The sequence below is a fragment of the Xenopus laevis genome, chromosome 4L (assembly GCF_017654675.1).
Source record: "Xenopus laevis strain J_2021 chromosome 4L, Xenopus_laevis_v10.1, whole genome shotgun sequence".
Classification (NCBI taxonomy): domain Eukaryota; kingdom Metazoa; phylum Chordata; class Amphibia; order Anura; family Pipidae; genus Xenopus; species Xenopus laevis.
In genome coordinates, this window is record NC_054377.1 from 94,248,578 (window position 1) to 94,267,068 (window position 18,491).

Here is an 18,491-nt window from a genome sequence, read left to right on the forward strand (position 1 = left end):
TATACAGTCCCTCAAGAGGCTAAATCCCAGACAAGCCAGGTGGGCCCTTTTCTTTTCCCGATTTAACTTTGTTTTGACTTATCGCCCAGGTTCCAAGAATCTGAAGGCCGACGCCTTGTCTCGTAGCTTCACTCCGGTGGACCGTGACCCTGAGAGGCAGGAACCAATCATTCCACCAGTCAAGATCATTGCCTCTCTGTATCCCCAATTTGCCGACCAGATCCTGGCTGGGCAGTCCTCGGCTCCTCAAGATACTCCGATTGGCATGGCCTTCGTCCCTCCAGAACTTCGCCTAGCCATCCTGCAACAAACCCACTGCTCCAGGCAAGCTGGACATCCTGGTCCGGCCAAGACCCTTGAACTCTTGAGGCGCCTAGTCTGGTGGCCTGATATCCGCAAGGATGTAAAGGACTTTGTGGCTGCTTGTAATGTCTGTGCCACTTCTAAGCCTAGCCATTCCCGCCCCAGCGGGTTGTTACAGCCTTTGCCGGTTCCCTCTCGTCCGTGGACGCACCTCTCTATGGACTTTATTGTCGAACTTCCTCCCTCCGGTGGGAATACTGTGATCTGGGTTGTCATAGACCGCTTCAGCAAAATGGCCCATTTCATCCCTTTGAAGAAGTTACCCTCTGCGGTGGAATTATCCCAACTCTTTATTAAGTACATCTTCCGCCTGCATGGTTTCCCGGTGGAGATCGTCTCCGACAGAGGCACCCAGTTCACCGCCAAGTTCTGGCGTTCCCTATGTAAAGACTTGGGAATAACACTTCAATTTTCGTCTGCCTACCACCCGCAGACGAATGGGGCAGCTGAACGTGTGAACCAAGCCTTAGAACAGTTCCTGAGGAACCACGTGTCTCTTTGCCAGGACGATTGGTCTGACCTCCTCCCGTGGGCGGAGTTTGCTCATAATAATGCATGTCATTCCTCCACAGGAAGGTCTCCATTTATGGCGGTGTATGGACAGCACCCTCAAGCCTTTCCTCAGGACTTCGTGTTGTCGGACGTCCCGGCTGCAGATGATCTGGCAGCCCATATGTTTGCTATTTGGGCTGCAACCAAGTCTAACCTGGAGAAGAGTGCTCTAGTCCACAAGGCTTTCGCGGATCGCCGTAGAAGCCCCTCTTCTCCCTACAAGGTGGGTGATAGTGTCTGGCTCTCTTCCAGGAATATTCGCTTGAAGGTGCCATCTCCCAAGTTGGGTCCGAAGTTCCTGGGTCCGTTCCCCATCTTGGAGATAATTAACCCTGTAGCCATCAGACTTCAACTCCCACCAGAGATGAGAATTCCCAACGTGTTCCACGTCTCCCTAGTGAAGCCCACCGTCTCCAACCGTTTCTCTGGTGTCCAATCTCCTCCTCCTGCTGTCTCTGTGGAAGGTCAACAAGAATTCGAGGTGGAGAGAATCCTTGATTCCAGAATCTCCAGAGGGTCCCTTCAATACCTCATCCATTGGAAGGGCTTTGGCCCTGAAGAATGCTCTTGGGAGGGACACCGTGATGTGCATGCTCCTCGTTTGGTAAGAGACTTCCACTCCAAGTTTCCCCAGAAACCAAGTCCCGGTGGTCCTGAGGCCCCCCGTGAGGGGGGGGTACTGTCAAGACCGCCGGGAGCGCGAGGAGTCGCGTCCGCTCCCGGCGGCGAAGAATCCAAGATGGCGGCGCCCAGGCAACCCACGTGGGTTCCGACGCCGGCGCAGTGACGCCAGCACGGCGCGCCGGTCGCAGGCGCGCTGACGCTGGCGCAAGGGCGCCAAATTCAAAGATAAAAGAACGCCTGAGGCGCCAAGATGGCGCCCGAAAATAGGATCCTGTTCCCTTAGAGATTCCTGGGTTCCCTTGCTGTTTCCCCTGCTTATATTCTGCCTGATTCCTTGGTGTGACCCCTTGCCTGGACCTGGACTTCGCTGATACTCTGCCTGCCATAGACCCCCTGCCTGGTCCTGGACTTTGTTTGTATTCCGCCTGCCTTTTGACCTGTGCTTGGATTTTGATTATTCTCTTGCCTTACCCCTGGATACCACGACCCTGATCCCTCCTGAGGGGCTTCCTCCTAGATCCGGACTACTCCCCAGAGGGGGCTCCCGGCTCCCTGACAGATTCATGGCAAATTCTTGCATTTCGCGCCCCCACGAGTATTTTCACGAAACTGCGTCAAAAATTTGCTGCCAGCAAAAAATTCATGCGACAAAAAAAAAATCTAAATTATGCGGACGCCCATTGACTTTAATGCATTTGGACAAAATAGGCAGGCGTATAAAAATTGTTGCTCGCATCAAAAATTGTTGTACGTCAAAATTATTTTGACGCCTATTGAGTTCAATGTGTTTCGCTAATTTTTGCCATTCACACCACTATATACTACACCACTATATACCACACCACTATATACTACTGTATAAAGCAGAATTCATGCTTAGCATTCTCTCTCTGACGTCATAGACCAAGCATTACATTTTATCGGTGTTATGTTTTTCATGAAGATATACAGTCCGGAAGCATCTATTTTTCTTTTCAAATACTGTTTAAACAAATCCTACACTTTGGTGTCAGTGCACACTTAATTATTGATAGTGTTGGAGGTCTGTCCAATTCAGCCAATTCATCAGCCACTGCACACTAGCATCATGTCCACCACTGATTAACTGGTGCACCGCTGTTTGCCATGAGCAGTCCTCTTGCTTCCACTGCATCTAGTCCTCCAGGTGATTTCTGCTTGAATCTCTAACTGTATAGTGTCTGATATAACAGGGCACTTGTCCAGTGTTGGACTGGCCCACCGAGAAACCAGGAAAACTCCTGGTGGGCCCTCATGTTGCTAAATATGGATATTCCTTATTTCTATGAGAACAAAGAGGCTAAATAAATAAAATAATAGATTATAATATGTAAAGAAAAGAGACTAGGAGTGAGGAAATTTCAATTTTAGAAAAGCAGTCGCAAATAGAAAATAGAAAGTAATTAGAAAGAGTTTTTATTTCTGGTGAGCAATCTTAAAACAACTGAACTGAAAAAGTGTTGGAAGTGGACAACCCCTTTAGTTTGCTCATTTGAATGTTGCACAATTTAGGTAGGTGGGGATTTGCGCCACCCCACACCAATACACTGTGTTCTGTTATTTAATGACTCCTTAAACATCCCCACAATAAAGACAAAATAAAAAGTCATACATTTAGATAGTGTGACACATAATGCTGGTCAAGGCAACCTGATGAAACACAAAGCCTTACACTGGCTGAGGCAGAGGAGCACAGTTGGGCAGTCCGTCTACACCAAAAGCAGTTGAGTCACAGCGGCACCAGTCCTCAATCACATCTCCATGCCCAGAGCACCAGATAGAGCTCATTACAGCTTCCTGCAGCAACTATGAGACAGACAACAACAACTGAAAGCAGGGATCTGAGAGATAGTTGATAGCAGAATATGAATATAGTGAATAAAGTACCCCCTCTTGTAGAATATTAATATAGTGAATAAAGTACCCTCTCTTGTAAAATATAAGGATATTATAAGTTACTGAGGAGTTCTATACAGGTCATGGAACTCCGAGGTGACTTCTAAGGGTCAGGTCACGCAGGCATTTTCAGGGAGATTAGTTGCCCGGCAACAAATTTCCTCTTCTTCAGGGCGACTAATCTCTCCGAACTGCCTCCCCTGTCTTCCCATCGGCTAAAATGTATATTACGAGTGATTTGTTTTCTAAAGTTGCCCCGGGCTTCGGAAAACGAATTGCACCGAGTACCATCCCAAAGACAATTTACATTTTAGCCGGCGGGAAGACAGGAGAGGCAGTTCGGGGAGATTTGTCGTCCCAAAGAAGAGAAGATTTGTCACCGGGCTACTAATCTCCCCGAATCTGCCTGTGTGCCCTGACCATAATATCCTCATATTTTGCAATAGTGGGTACTTTTTTTAATTATAATACACAAGTTTTAGTGAGTCATGTGACAGAAATCACATCACTAAGCTCTGATTATAACTGATGACATCACTAAGCACTGTCTATAAGGATATCATTTACAGGATATTCATGGCTCTGGTGTATTATAACGTGATAAATCACAGAATGGAATAATGTGATAGTTAATAGATTGGTGCAGAAATAAGGTCTGTGCCCAGATAGATGGTAGGAAACAGCAGCAAGTTAGAGGGAAAGATAGACTGCCTATATAAGAATGCAATTGCAAGTAAGAGTTACAATTATAATGGGCATAATAATGCAGCAGGTCAGAGTGGTACACACAGATAGTCGGATACTACTGTAACTGTTAATAAAGAGCTGACAGCACAAAACTCTGGTAGCTAAATGACATACACTTGACAGCAGAACAATAAAGTAATTGAGACAGCCTGGGAGATGAAGACATGTAAAACAGCAATATACAAAGAGACAGCTGAAAGGGAAAGGGAAAACAGCAAATGAGAGAGATAGCTGATTGCAGCATACTATAGTGACTGACACACACTTACGCTGCCGATACAATAGTATATTAACTGATAGAGCACATTAGATTGACAGCACATAAGAGCAATAGTCAAACAGTTACCAAAGCAAGAGACAGAGATAGTGTGAGAGAGACAGCTGATAACAAAGGTTCTGCAGTAATGATAAGGCAGATATAATAGGATACCGCTGTTCCAATGAGACAGAGAAGGTGAGGGATCAGTTTGTCTCAGAAGAGTGAATTTTTTAGGAGAACTTCATACCTGTGTAATGGTGTCTACACCGTCTACAATAGTCTAATCTACAATGCTACAGTATTATTCCAACAGACAGACACAGCTTTAAGTTGGATACTACAGTTATGGAAAAACATATAGTGGAGAGCAACATGCTATAATAATGGGTAAACAGGCCTTCCGTTTATATCACAATACAGCTTTAGTGGGCACATGGGCTTACAGTTTATAGGATGCTGCAGTCATTTCGAAGCAGCTGATTCAGTTGCTGTAATATTTTTTAAGCTCCTCCACTTTCCCTGTGCTGTTGCTGTTTCACTTTGGGCTCATCTCATTTGCTGTATCAGCCTACCATAGACGTCTGCATGCCTCCCCAGTGCTGTTGCCTTTGACACATAAGTTTCATGATGGGATAGCAAAGCCACTCACATACATATACAGTTAATAGCAGGATAAAACAGTAACTGAAAGACAGATGGTTGATAGAATGATATTTAAAGATCTGTGAGACAAAGTGGTGAAAGCAGGATGCAAGACTTGTTGAGGGGCAGACAGCAGATTTAGATGAAGCATTTACAGCAATCGAGAGACAGACTATTGGTATAGATGATGTTACCGCCAACAGACAGCTGTTACATATAAAAGCATATTACGGCCAAGAGACAGACAGCTGATACAGATGAAAGCATGTTGGGACCAAGAGACAGACAGTTGATACAGATGCAAACACGTTTTGGCCAAGAGACTGCTGATACAGATAAAAGCACATTACAGCCAAGAGACAGACAGCTGATAGACAGGAAAGCATGCTACGTCCAAGAGACAGACAGCTGATACAGGTGAAAACATGTTCCGGCCAAGAGACAGACAGCTGATACAGATGAAAGCACGTTATGGCCAAGAGACAGACAGTTGATACAGATAAAAGCACATCAAGCCAAGAGACAGACAGCTGATACACATGAAAGCATGCTACGTCCAAGAGACAGACAGCTGATACAGGTGAAAACATGTTACAGGCAAGAGACAGACAGCTGATACAGATGGAAGCATATTAGGGCCAAGAGACAGACAGCTGATACAGATGCAAACACGTTTTGGCCAAGAGACAGACAGCTAATACAGATAAAAGCACATTACAGCCTACAGCCAAGAGACAGATAGCTGATACAGATGAAAACATGTTATGGATAGACAGCTACTATATATGAATGCATGTTACAGCTGAGACATTTTATGGCAGAAATCAGCCCTGTTTAAAATGATAGATCATGATAGATCATGTAAAATGCATGAAATTCAAAAGAAAAATATTTGTATTTGCACATGAATCACAAACTCCTAAGTTATTATATTAATATAAGTCTGTGGGGGGGTGTGGCCTATCAGCCTGGAGATATATTCATATGCCAATGGTTGAACAGGGTCTTAAGTTCAATTCTGGGCCATTTCCCTAGATTTTCTTGTGTCCTATTAGTTAAGATCTGTGGCCTGTGTTCAAATGAGTCAATAGATCAAATAAAGCACTTTACTGTACCAATTGTTGAGGGGCACCAATGGTAATATTTTAGACAAGGTGTTATTTACTCTAAGGCTCAGGGCCGGATTTACATAGTGGGCGCCCTAGGCCCACTGCCATTTGTTGCCCCTGTCCCCTCCAGGGGGACAGGAGCAATGGGGATTGGCGCATGTGAAATTTAAAAAATAATTGTCTCTCCAGCGCATCCCCAGTGTTTTTGAACCAATGTGGGTGTGGTTGGGCAGCATGCCGCCCCCCCTAAAATCCTGTAGCCCTAGGCCATGGCCTTGGTAGCCTCTCCACAAATCCGGGCCTGCTAAGGCTGGCTCTGCATGAAGCTCTGTCAGTGTAGGCATTCCCCTTTAGTAAGTCCAGCTCTGTGGGACATATATAGAAGATATAGAGGCCATTTAAAAGGTCAAACCAGCTTCTAGTTAAACCAAATGATTGATGCTGGCATAAGCCCAACACAAGAAATACTAAGCCACTGCACCTACCTGCTGAGTGGCATTGTTGCTGGTGACCAGTTCATATATTGGAACTGCTTTTGTCACTTCCAGAAGCACTGGCTCAGGAGGGGCGTCAGGACTGGAGGTTACATGGCATAGTTGACAATAGGATGAGCAGCGGCCTCGACTCTGGCACTCCATGCGTACTCCATGTGCCATGTGTCTTGTGCCAGTATCTAGCAGACTGGTGATGTATTCAGGGAACGTTAGTACCTTTGGATCTCTCTCTCGCTCCTCTGACTCGTCGGATGGGGTATTACCTACAGATAGCAGGGAGTTAAACCAATATGTCTGCATAGTGGCCAATTAAATATGGGAAAAAATAACATTTCTAAATTATCTGACAAAATGAACTGCAAATCCCCTGCTATCATTTCAAATTTTATTTGATACTCTATAAATTGAAGTCGCTTTTATTGGACTAAAATAACAAAGAGAGAAGTTAATTAATGTGTAATGCCCTGTTGGCCTCTTCGGCTGAATTCACTTTATAAACTATATTTCCCAAGATATGCTGCAATGTGCAATCATAGGTAGCAAATGTGCCTCACGCCTGGCAGTATAATTCTTTCCTAATGGCATATGGTCAGCTACAGTGGTTTATGAGCTTTCAGAGATAACAGTGTACTTAATATGTTTAGAAATGGGAATAGATCAGCATTGCACCACTGACAGCCCACGAATACACAGTATATTATGCACACAAATAAAAACAACTGAAGGGTCCCCCCACACTTTGGTGATGGTGATCTGATCTGAACACATAAATTAAAAAGTGGCCATCAGCAAAGACTACTAAAGGACCCCCTATAACTTTGAGCCATGACATGACAAATGTAAATGCATGTGTACAGTTAGAATTCCTAAATTATACTTTAATTAATGATGTAACACTTCTGATGTCACAGCACTGAGATTATACAGTAACATTATTATTTTATCATTATTGGCATCGCTACTGGAAATGATATATAGATATATTGGCTCATTTATCTGAGGAATTGTGAAACTTAGAACTCAAACACAATGCATTTGTACATAGCCATTGCTCATTGAATCTGGCACAAGATGCAGACTAGATTGCAGACAGGCACAAGGGATATCTGTAGTCAAAGCCTGGCACACGCAGGTGGCAGGTACAGAGCTCTCTAGTGCATTCATACCCTATCATTCCAGGTTTGTGTGTTCTTTATGAACTAAGAGCGTGCCATGAGATGCCCATTAGTGGTGTGTAGGCCAGGCTGAAACCTGCGACCTTACTATGCCCCATTTCCTCCTCTAGATATTGGTTTAGGGTCAGGCGCAGGGCAGCTTTTAGTCAATGTGCTTTTTGTCAACCTGCACATCACTAATGCCCATATTCCAACTTTGTCCAGGGCTGCTAAACACAGGACATGCCACATACAAAGAGTAAGAACAAAAGAGATGCATGTTGTAGTGTCCCGAAAATTCAGTTACTGGAGACCACTTGAGATAAAAGACAAAGGAAGAACAAAGAAATCACAGAGTTCTATATACTTTTAAAAAGCAGAGTTACCAGTGGGAGAGGATTGAGATATCACCCACAGCACAGAGAAACAAGCAACTGCTCTTATAGCAAGTGGCTATGCCTCAAGGACAGGGTACTAGTTACCAAGGCTAGCTTGAGAACAGAATCCATTCAAGTCAGGGGGGCTCCTGGGGAAATCTGCATATACAGAATAGTATTCTCTCTCAAAGCATATCACTTTATTCTTTTTTTATCTGCTCAATGTAATACAATCATTTAGTTATTCAGCTAAGGATCACTCGTTATGCCCAGTTGCTGTTATGCAGCAACCAGAATCTTTAAGAGAAGCAGAAAGAACATTTTTTTCAAACTAATTATTGGGCATCATTTCCATGTTTAAATACAAGTCAAAAAACTGCATATAGTAGTATCATGAGCAAAATGTAGATGAGGAGATTTCTAACACTGTCATTGGCCATCATAGCACAGGCATTGGGGAATCCCTAGGAACAACCAATTACTAAATTGAAAAATTAGTCTCTTAGCAAAAAAAGATGATCCAAACTTTTATTAACATTTCTTCTGTGCTCATGTAATGATCAGACACTAAAGTGAAACAATCGGATGGGATCCTGTATGGTGGAGAACCCAGTATCCCCGTCCAGTGATCAGGCCAAAGATTGGGTCAGGCAGCAGGCAAACAAGAAGGCTGGGAATCAGTGAACGAGGGTATCAGGAACAGGAATCTTAGGAACAGGAATCTCAGGAACAGGAATCAGAACGTCAAGATCTGGCCTATGAAGCACAATAACCAAGCAAGGAGCAATGGTCAGGGACAGGCTTATAAAGGGTCCTGATTATGGGATGAAGAACACATGCAACTAATGAGATGGGTGGAGACAAGGGAGCAGACAGAAAGAACACAATGAATACATGAGTAGGTGGACTAGTCAGGAGCAGCCATGAGAGCCTCCAGTGGCTCAGATGGTAAGTACACAGTCCCAGAAACACACTCCTCAGAGTTCAAATGCTGGATGGTCCTGACAGCTCCATGCACTGATCCAAATAGTGGATATAAATGACCTTGTGGGATCAAACCCATTGGACCATTTTGTTTTTGATTCTTAAAGCACTGTGTGGCTACAGATAGATATGCATCTTCGTAGTATTATACTACTCATAGGGCAGATACAATATAAAATGACTATTGCATTTCTGCCTTAGGTCATGTTCCAGTCATTGCCACACTACTGAATCAATTACAATTACAGTTGTGTTCTGTCTGCATGAATAACTAGCTGCTTCTATTTTGCTGGGGAAAAGGAAGTCTAATCATTCCAACATTTGATCATTATTCTTTTAAAGCTTTATTAAACCTGGGATATTTCATTAACTAGCAGTTATTACTCCTCAGTTTTATAAAACATTGATCTATTATCCAACGGTGGAGCTGTTTAAGATTTGTACTGTCACTGCTGTTTAAATCAAGGAATATGTGTTTTATATTGATCTTTCTCCTTAATAAAATCTTGCTGCCCCATAGACTATGCAGCTTTATTGTATTTTGCTCAGATTTTCAGATCCTAATCTTCAGCACCATCATTTTCTATCCTTGGCGCTTTATATTTTAGGGAAGTGATACTAGGTTCCTATAAACTTCACAGCTTGACATTATTATTATATTAATAGTATTGAACATTTATGCTTTGCAGATTTTATATTTAGCTAAGGAGGCTATTGAATAATTCCACACATATTTGCTCTTTGTGACCTAATTTGCAAACCTATAGATGTATAGAGAACATCTAAAGGGAAGTGTAATAAGGAAACATAAGGATCTGTGTTGTATCTGTCACTTGTGATTATTAAACCTTCCACAGTGCTTAACAATGAGATTGATGAGTGCACCAAAGATTAAACATCCATGAAAGGCTTGGGATTTGTTTCTCATTTAATTGTTTCTAATTATTAAGTACCAGCATGCTAAATTCCTACTGGTACAGGCATTGCCTTTCTATTTCTAAATGCATGCCGTTGTTTTAAACACTAAGGGGCAGATTCATTAAGGGTCGAATTTCGAAGTTAAAAATACTTCGAAATTCGACCCTCGAATTGAAATCCTTCGACTTCGAATATCGAAGTCGAAGGATTTAGCGCTAATCCTGCGATCGATCGATCGAAGGATTTTTCGTTCGATCGAACGATTAAATCCTTCGAATCGAACGATTCGAAGGATTTTAATCCAACGATCGAAGGAAAATCCTTCGATCAAAAAATCACAGGCAAGCCTATGGGGACCTTCCCCATAGGCTAACATTGACTTCGGTAGGTTTTACCTGCCGAAGTAAAGGGTCGAAGTTTTTTTTAAAGGGGAAGTACTTCGACTATCGAATGGTCGAATAGTCGAACGATTTTTCGTTCGATTCGTTCGATTTCGTTCGAATTCGAACAAATTTAACCAATTCGATGGTCGAAGTACCAAAAAAATACTTCGAAATTCGAATTTTTTTCATTCGAATCCTTCACTCGAGCTTCATGAATCGGCCCCAAGCATAGCTATATGTATGTGTTTGCCTATGAATGTAAATACATTGTACAGAATTTATAGACTTATATGTCCTTGTGTATATATATACAAGTAAGGGATCCTTTATCTGAAAACACATAATTGACAAAGCTCAGAATTACAGGAAGGCTGTCTGTCACGGATTATGGCACTTCCAGTTGCATGTGACTTTAGGGGCATATTTACTAAGGGTCAAAGTGAATTTGAGGGAATTTTCGAAGTAAAAAAATTATAAATTCAAAGTAATTTTTTGATTACTTCGACCATCAAATAGGATACTACGACTTCGAATTTACTTTGACGTCGATTCAAAGTAAAAATCGTTCGAAGATTCGACTATTCATTAATCGAAGTACTGTCTCTTTAAAAAAACTTCAAATTCAATACTTCACAAAATTAAACCTGCCGAAGTGCTATGTTAGCCTATGGTGACCTTCTACAACCATTTTCTAAGTCTTTAGAGGTCGAAGCAAAATCCTTCGATCGATCGCTACAATCGTTCGAATCGTTCGATTCAACCGATTTAATTATTCGATCGAACGATTTTTATTCGACCGCGGGATTGCCAAATTTGTTGAAAAAACTTTGAATTCGATATTCAAATTCGAAGTTATTTAATTCGATGGTCGAATTTCGAAGTTTTTTGTACTTCGAAATTCGATCCTTGATAAATCTGCCCCTAGGTGTGGCTTCAGGGGTCACTTACTCAGTCTCTCACACAACTTGCACACACAGGTTAGACTAGCACAACAGCACCCCAAACACCAACCAACATCCATACAATTCAGACAAAGAATTTGCTGTCACCAATCTCACTTCTGAAATATCTTTATTTGTTACACACACACATGATTCCACAGCCACTAAAGGGTTAACTGGCAGACAGACTAGCTTTCCATTTCAGCATGCTAAGGTACACAATTACACACTTTCGGGCTAGGGTTGTTAAGAGCATTAAAGACTAACTTATTCAATTTTATATTTAATATTATAAAAGGTATAATAATGCAAATTAATCAAAAGATGTTGCAAAAAGGGATATTAAAAATACCAACAATTTATAAAATAAACTGGGAAAAACATGAAAAACCTATACTTAGCTCAAAATATAGAATTTCCTAGTCCTGGAGGCAAGGGGAAACAACAGGGATAAACCCCCTGTGTAAATCCAATTTTCAGCCAAAATATTTGACTATTTATTACAGTTTGCAGGTGCATCAGGTAACTAGGGATGAAATAATAATACATAATAATAAATAATAAGGAGAACTGCCCACCCATGAAGGGTAATTGTCTGTATAAAGGGACAAATCATTTAATGTAAACTGATAATTGCACCCCCAAATGCCTTAAATACACAGAGACAAAACCTAAGCCAGGTGGGTGCAGGAGGTTAATGGTGCTCCAATAAAGCAATATAAAACTGTTCTTATATAATAGCAACGCCCTGCTGCTAGAGGCAAAAGGGTTAACATCAATTGGGATACAAGATAGAATTGTAGCTACAGAACTGCACTTACTGTCTACATTTAGTAGCATTAGACTGCAAGGCTTGCAACACTTGGGCACAGGGCAACGCTACCTTGAGCAACGTAGCACCTGCTTCGATGGAGTGAGTGTCTTGACCATGTATGGCAATTCTGTGTACCCCTTTCCTTACAGTAAATGCCCTGTAAAAGGTATAAAAACTTGGACAAATAGGCGTGACATTTGAAGTTCTCCATGTCATACTTGCTAAATGTGACAAGCTTCCCAAAATTCCACTGTTTTGTTTTAGAAATAATTCAGTTATTCTGAAGAACCTTCCTTGTCTTGGAGTCTTGTTTAAGGTTCTGGTAAGTAAATTACCAACACTAGATACTCCCCCTCTCACTGGAATGCAAGGGAACGTGGCCTAGCAGGACAAAGCTTTCGTTTTTTTAGGACTTCCTGTGAGTAGGAAGTGAACCAAGAAAATAATAACCATAACTTCTAACAAGCATAAAGGAGACACATGATATAATATACAGTGGTCATATTTCTTCCTATTGGGTCCATAGATACCAAAAATACTGTGGGACCTGCCCCTGCCCAGATATACCCATCTAATAAATTAAGGGCCAAACCTAGTAATGTATGGACTTTTTTGAAAGCTAATTCAGCCATTACCATTTTTTATAGAGTTGGAATGGATTTTTGGATGATAAATGTATTTGAGTTACTTATAATTGTGACCTCCACATCACCTATGAGAGGTCTTGCTGTGAACTCTAAAAACGGGGGAATGTAATAAAAGTTGCAAAGAGCAAAACAAATCGCACCAATAAGAATAAAAATCCACATCTCACAATGTATTATTGTTCCTTAAACTGTTATTGCATTGCGAATTTTAATTGCGAACTCTTAAGAAGTGCTTGAAGGTGTCGTAATCTTTTGGAGCAAACATAGTGACTTTTTCAGTAAGAAATTTTATTACATTTACTGCGCATTGGGGCAAACTATAAAATTTGCAAACGGTTTTCCACTGTTTTCCACTGTCGGCAGTGGTCACTAAACAGTTTCTGGGGTCGCATAAGCTATATTAAATTTGCGCAAAGCAAAATTTGTTCACGCAAAAGGCATAAAATTGTGAATAGTTTTTCCGTTTCCGACTTTTATTACATTCCCCCATAAGTCCCCTCTCCATGGGTTCCCACTCCCCCACATGGTATGGCCCTTATTAGCCAGTTATCAGCCATGGCTTAGAGTAGGGCATTACAGTTTGTGATCCCTTTTTTTCATGGTTGATTCCAGACCTTACTGAGCAGAGGCCTCTAAACTATCTGTTTCTGTTACTGGCAGAGTGTTTTTTCATGATACTGTGGCCTGATTTATTAACTGTTACAGGCCTTTATCGTTACACTGCCATAGCACCAATTTCAAGCAAATAATTCTAATTTTTAAAAATGTTAGGATATCTTTTTGACTAATTTTTAAAAATGATTTCTTTTATTCTGTAATAATAAAACAAACTTGTACAGATGGTTACTGAGCTGTATGAATCCGTATTGGTGGCAAAACAATCTCATTGTCCTATTGGGGTTATTTAATGATTACTTGATTTCTAGTAGAGTTAAGGCATGGTGATCCAAATTCCAGAAGGACCCCTCATCTGGATAACCCTGGGTCCCAAGCATTCCTGATAATAGATGCTATATATATATATATATATATATATATATATATATATATATATATATATATATATATATATATATATATATATATATATATATATATATATGCTTGGTAACACTGTATTTTTGGAGCCAGAGCTCAATGTGCTCAGCCACAGTTTAATAAGTGTATATTTGAGTATAAACCAAGTGATCCCCACCATCAGCAAACCTCAGACCTGTGACAGCAGCATTCCTGAGCAAGCAGATGCTAAGATAATAATATAACATTACCTCCATCGATTACTATTGCTTCTCGGGGAAGCTAACAAGATTACTTGTGATAGCAGAGCATGACAAATGGTCGCATAACTCTGGATCAATCTGCACCTGACTGCTTTGTGTATAGATTTTTACATCATGATGTTTTTACTTTATTTCTAGGCAAGTAAGGGTATTTTTAGTCCCTCATATAAAAATCCCAATTTTTTGTTTTGGTATGGGATCAGACCATCACCAGACCCCCGATATCCAGAAAGCTCATAATTACAAGAAGGATGTCTCCCACAGAATCCATTTCAGCCAAATAATTCTATTACCAACAGTAACTTGTACTTGATGGTAACTAAGCTTCAAAACAATTCTGTTGGTTTTATTAAAAGTATGGTGATCCAAATTGCATTAAAAAACCCTTATTTGGAGAGCGCTGATAATGCTTGTCTCAGAGCAATGTCCTCTTGCCAGGTTTATTCAAGTGAAATAATCTTGTAATAAAATTACCTGTCCCTGGTAGTCTAGTGGTGCGGGGGGGACGCCCGCCACGCCGCTCCTCTTCCCTCTGTGTGCCGGCTTCCTAGTGTGCGCGCGGAGCGCACTTCCACTTTTTATAGGCGCATGCGCGCTGGCGTGATTACGTCAGCGTGCAATGGCGCAAAATTAAAATGTATTTAAAGGTGCAGTTTTACTTTTTGCATTGCCCGTGATAGGATTTGTTCCTGGTGCTGTTAGCTATTGCTATTCCGTTTGAATCTGATCCTGATTATCTGTTTTGACCCCTGCCTGCCTGTTTGACTATTCTGATCTCTGGAACCTGACCCTTGCCTGCCTTCGACAACTCTTCCTGCTAAATCCCTTGATTGACAACCCGGTTTGACCCTTGCCTGCCTGACGATTCTCGATATCTGCCTGCCTCGATCCTGCCTGTCTGACGATTCTCTTGCCTGCTCAATTTTTACCGTGAACATCGGCCTAACTGACTTTTACAACAGTCGTGCCCCTTTGCTTGCCAGAACTCCTCGCTTTGCTCCTCTCGAAAAGTCCAGGTGGCATCTGAGTACGCTGAGGGCTCCTCCCGAAGCCAAAGGCGGTCACACTACTGGTGAAGCGGAGCCGAGACCAGGGAGTTTGGCATTAGTTCTGGTTTAGGGTGCCGACCGTGACAAATCTACTTTAGTAAAAGAAGTAAGGCTGTTTAACATACAGTAGAACACCCCCATTTTATGTTTATTCAGGGGACCAGAAAAAAATGGTATAAAATCCAAGAACATGTAAAATTAGGGAAATGAGAATATATATTTCTAGGGCCACAAAACTCACTGTAGAATGTGGGGAAACTTAAAATCAGGGGATGTAAAATTGAGGATTCATTGTACATATGTTATTGCTTGTGCACATTATTGAGTTTTGACATCATACTTTTTGTCTGCCTCTGGGCTAGGCAAGTAATGTAGAGTCTTCTATGTTTACTCCACTAGAGGTTTTCCACGTGCATAAGAATCTGCTTATTATTTGCAGATTGTCTGTGGGTGTCTCCCAAACCTATGTTACACACATTCACATAATGAGTGACTTTCCCATTATGTACATCTATGTCTGCTTCAACATGGCTGCCCATATCAGGAGCTCCTTCTGGCTGTAGAGGCCAGGGTGCTTGCAAGGAGCATTTTCTACAAAAAATATTGTTTCCTCCATCTGAAGTGCTCTGTCAATCCACACTTCCGACAGAGGAAAGTATTTTTAAGTGATATATACCCTTTATCCAATCTAGCATCAATCCAGGTTGATTTAAAAATCCATTTTTTTAAATTAAATATTATTTCTTTTGCCCTATGAAATATATCCCTCATCCAAAAATCCCAGGTCACAAGCATTCAGATATCTGTATATGAATAAAGTATTATTGGTTTATTTCTTTAAATAGTTCCTGGTCATCTCTATTACTACAGGAAGACTATTGACATAACTATAGAGGAAGCCCGGTAACAGGGGCCCCAGACCGCATGGGTCTGCTTCCTCTATAGCATTAAAAGGGGGTTGTGGAGATAGGGTGTTGCGGTGAGGGAGGGGGGGGGGCTCTGGGAGTCCCAGGCACCTCTGAAGATTCTTTTGGTGAGGGGGGGGGCTGAGGAAGTCTCTAGCATTAGAGTACTTTATATCATACATTTGTCCCTGAATATGGCCTTCTTGAAATGGGAAAACTGAGATTTGCCAGTTTTGCAAGCGTAAATCTAAGAGTCCTTAAATTTCCTTAACTGTTATGTAATAGTACTAAATGAAGGCAATACTAAAGATGGGTCTCATATACTATAATGTGTTCATAGAACAAACCATTGTTTCTGTGTCCTGGCTGTACTGCAATGTAGATGTTTTATGGCCTCACTTAGCAAAAAACTAGTGGTAGATAAAGACATAATTTGAATTATTACAGTGAAATATTTTCAGCTAAAATATTACCCATATACATCTTACTTCAATGAGTCATACATTTTCTTCAAGACTAAACTACCCAGCAGAATTTACAAATACAATTACATATTTGAACCCATTTTGTTAGTGACACACACATTTATATTAATTTAAAGGAACAGTAGCAAAAAACATGAAAGTGTTTTAAAGTAATAAATATATAATATACTGTTAGCATGCACTGGTAAAAGCTGTGTGTTTGCTTTGGGAAGACTGCTATAGTTTATATAATAAAGCTGCTGTGTAGCCATGGGGGCAGCCATTCAAGCTGGAAAAAAGGAGAAAAGGCACAGGTTACATATTCCTGTCCAATACAATGGTGAATTATCTATCATCTGCTATGTAACCTATGCCTTTTCTCCTTTTTCTCCAGCTTGAATGGCTGCCCCCATGGCTACACAGCAGATTGTTTATGTAGTCCTTGTAATGCAAACACACCAGTTTTACCATTGCAGAGCAACAGTACATTATATTTTAATTACTTTGATACACTTTCAGTTCTTAGTTTTACTGTTCCTTTAAGCAATTTGTGCAAGTTAATTGCATTATTTCAGTGTCTTAGGCAGGTGTTTTAGCTCCCAAAGATAAATCTTTTATAGTGACTATATTTGTAGCTCGGTTTTAGAGCTAGGCCAAGGAGCTTTGTCACCCAAAGCAAAGTGTTAATGTGTGCCACAACCAGGCTCTGTTAAGACGAGCAATACACCAGCATATTTCATATGTTTATTTATGGGCAAGTGCTATTATCTTTAGTTTTGACTGTTTGGATTGTTTTTATTACCAGGACACAGGGATGCTGTAATAATGCTCCTTACATAAAAAAGAATTACTTTTGTTTTTATTGGTTAATGTTTTGGAGCATCATCCTGTATTTAGCTCCCACTGCTGACACCTTATGACACTTATAAACAGAAAGTGAGGGGTTCATATGCCAGGGGTCAACTGTTTTTACAATATCTAGGTGCTGTGATATTTTTTTCTTCTAATGCCCCCACCCTTATAGGGTAGAAAATAAGGGGAGGGTCAAGTGAAAACAACCCTATCCCAATACCACAGTTTATAAATAGTTGGAGCTCATGTGAAGGACCAATAAGAACAGAAAATATGCATTCACAAAAATTTCTTGAAGGAAGGCATTTTTCCATGTACAGCATAAAAGTAACTGGTGTGTAAATTCAAGATGGATTTTTTTTATTGTTGTTATTGGTATAAAAAGTGCAAAATTCCACCTTGTCATTCCCATTCTTTGCACTTGATACATATCGCACCTTTGCTGATGTCTTCAAATTCAAGCCAGAGCTGTCTTTGCACTTGCCGGTTAGGATACCAGATAGAACATGACTCCTCAAAGCCATAAACTGCTTCTTGGATATAATGATTGCCAAACTGCTTCAGAAGTTCCATAAATTCCAGCCTTGATGTAGCTCCATCCAGGGAGTGAACAGCCTGAGAGAAGGCTGATAAAAAAAGAAATCAGTATTATAAAATAAAAGCATTTACTCCTGATGGGATCTAGAGACAAGATCCAACAAACATTGCTTAAAAATGGCAGGCCAGCATACCTCATCTCCCACAAGAACAATGCAAATATATATACTACCATGATTCTAGTCATGATCTATCATTCTGGAATACATTCTGCACTATAGTACCGTTTATTAATACAAGCCAAAGTGCAAAGCACAAAATTCTGCCCATTTATACTTGCATTTATACAGACTGCATGCAATTTGTGCTTTGCACTGTTATACCTAGTCCTAGTGGTTGTGCCGATGAGCTTTACTCTGATTATTGCTCTATGTTTGTGGCAAATATATTTCAGAACATTGGAAGGAATCTTTCTCTGTACC

General features: G+C 41.0%; 1 protein-coding gene across 1 annotated transcript in view; it reads right to left on the reverse strand.

Annotated features, from left to right (window-relative positions):
* astn1.L (astrotactin 1 L homeolog) overlaps window positions 1-18,491 on the reverse strand; it is a 187,724-nt gene that overhangs the window by 14,983 nt on the left and 154,250 nt on the right. Inside the window, exons 17-19 of the mRNA XM_041590491.1 lie at window positions 17,910-18,098; window positions 6,696-6,967; window positions 3,230-3,363 (exon numbers count right to left, since the gene is read on the reverse strand). Coding sequence (XP_041446425.1) covers window positions 3,230-3,363; window positions 6,696-6,967; window positions 17,910-18,098 — 595 coding nt within the window. The remainder of the gene's footprint in view (window positions 1-3,229; window positions 3,364-6,695; window positions 6,968-17,909; window positions 18,099-18,491) is intronic.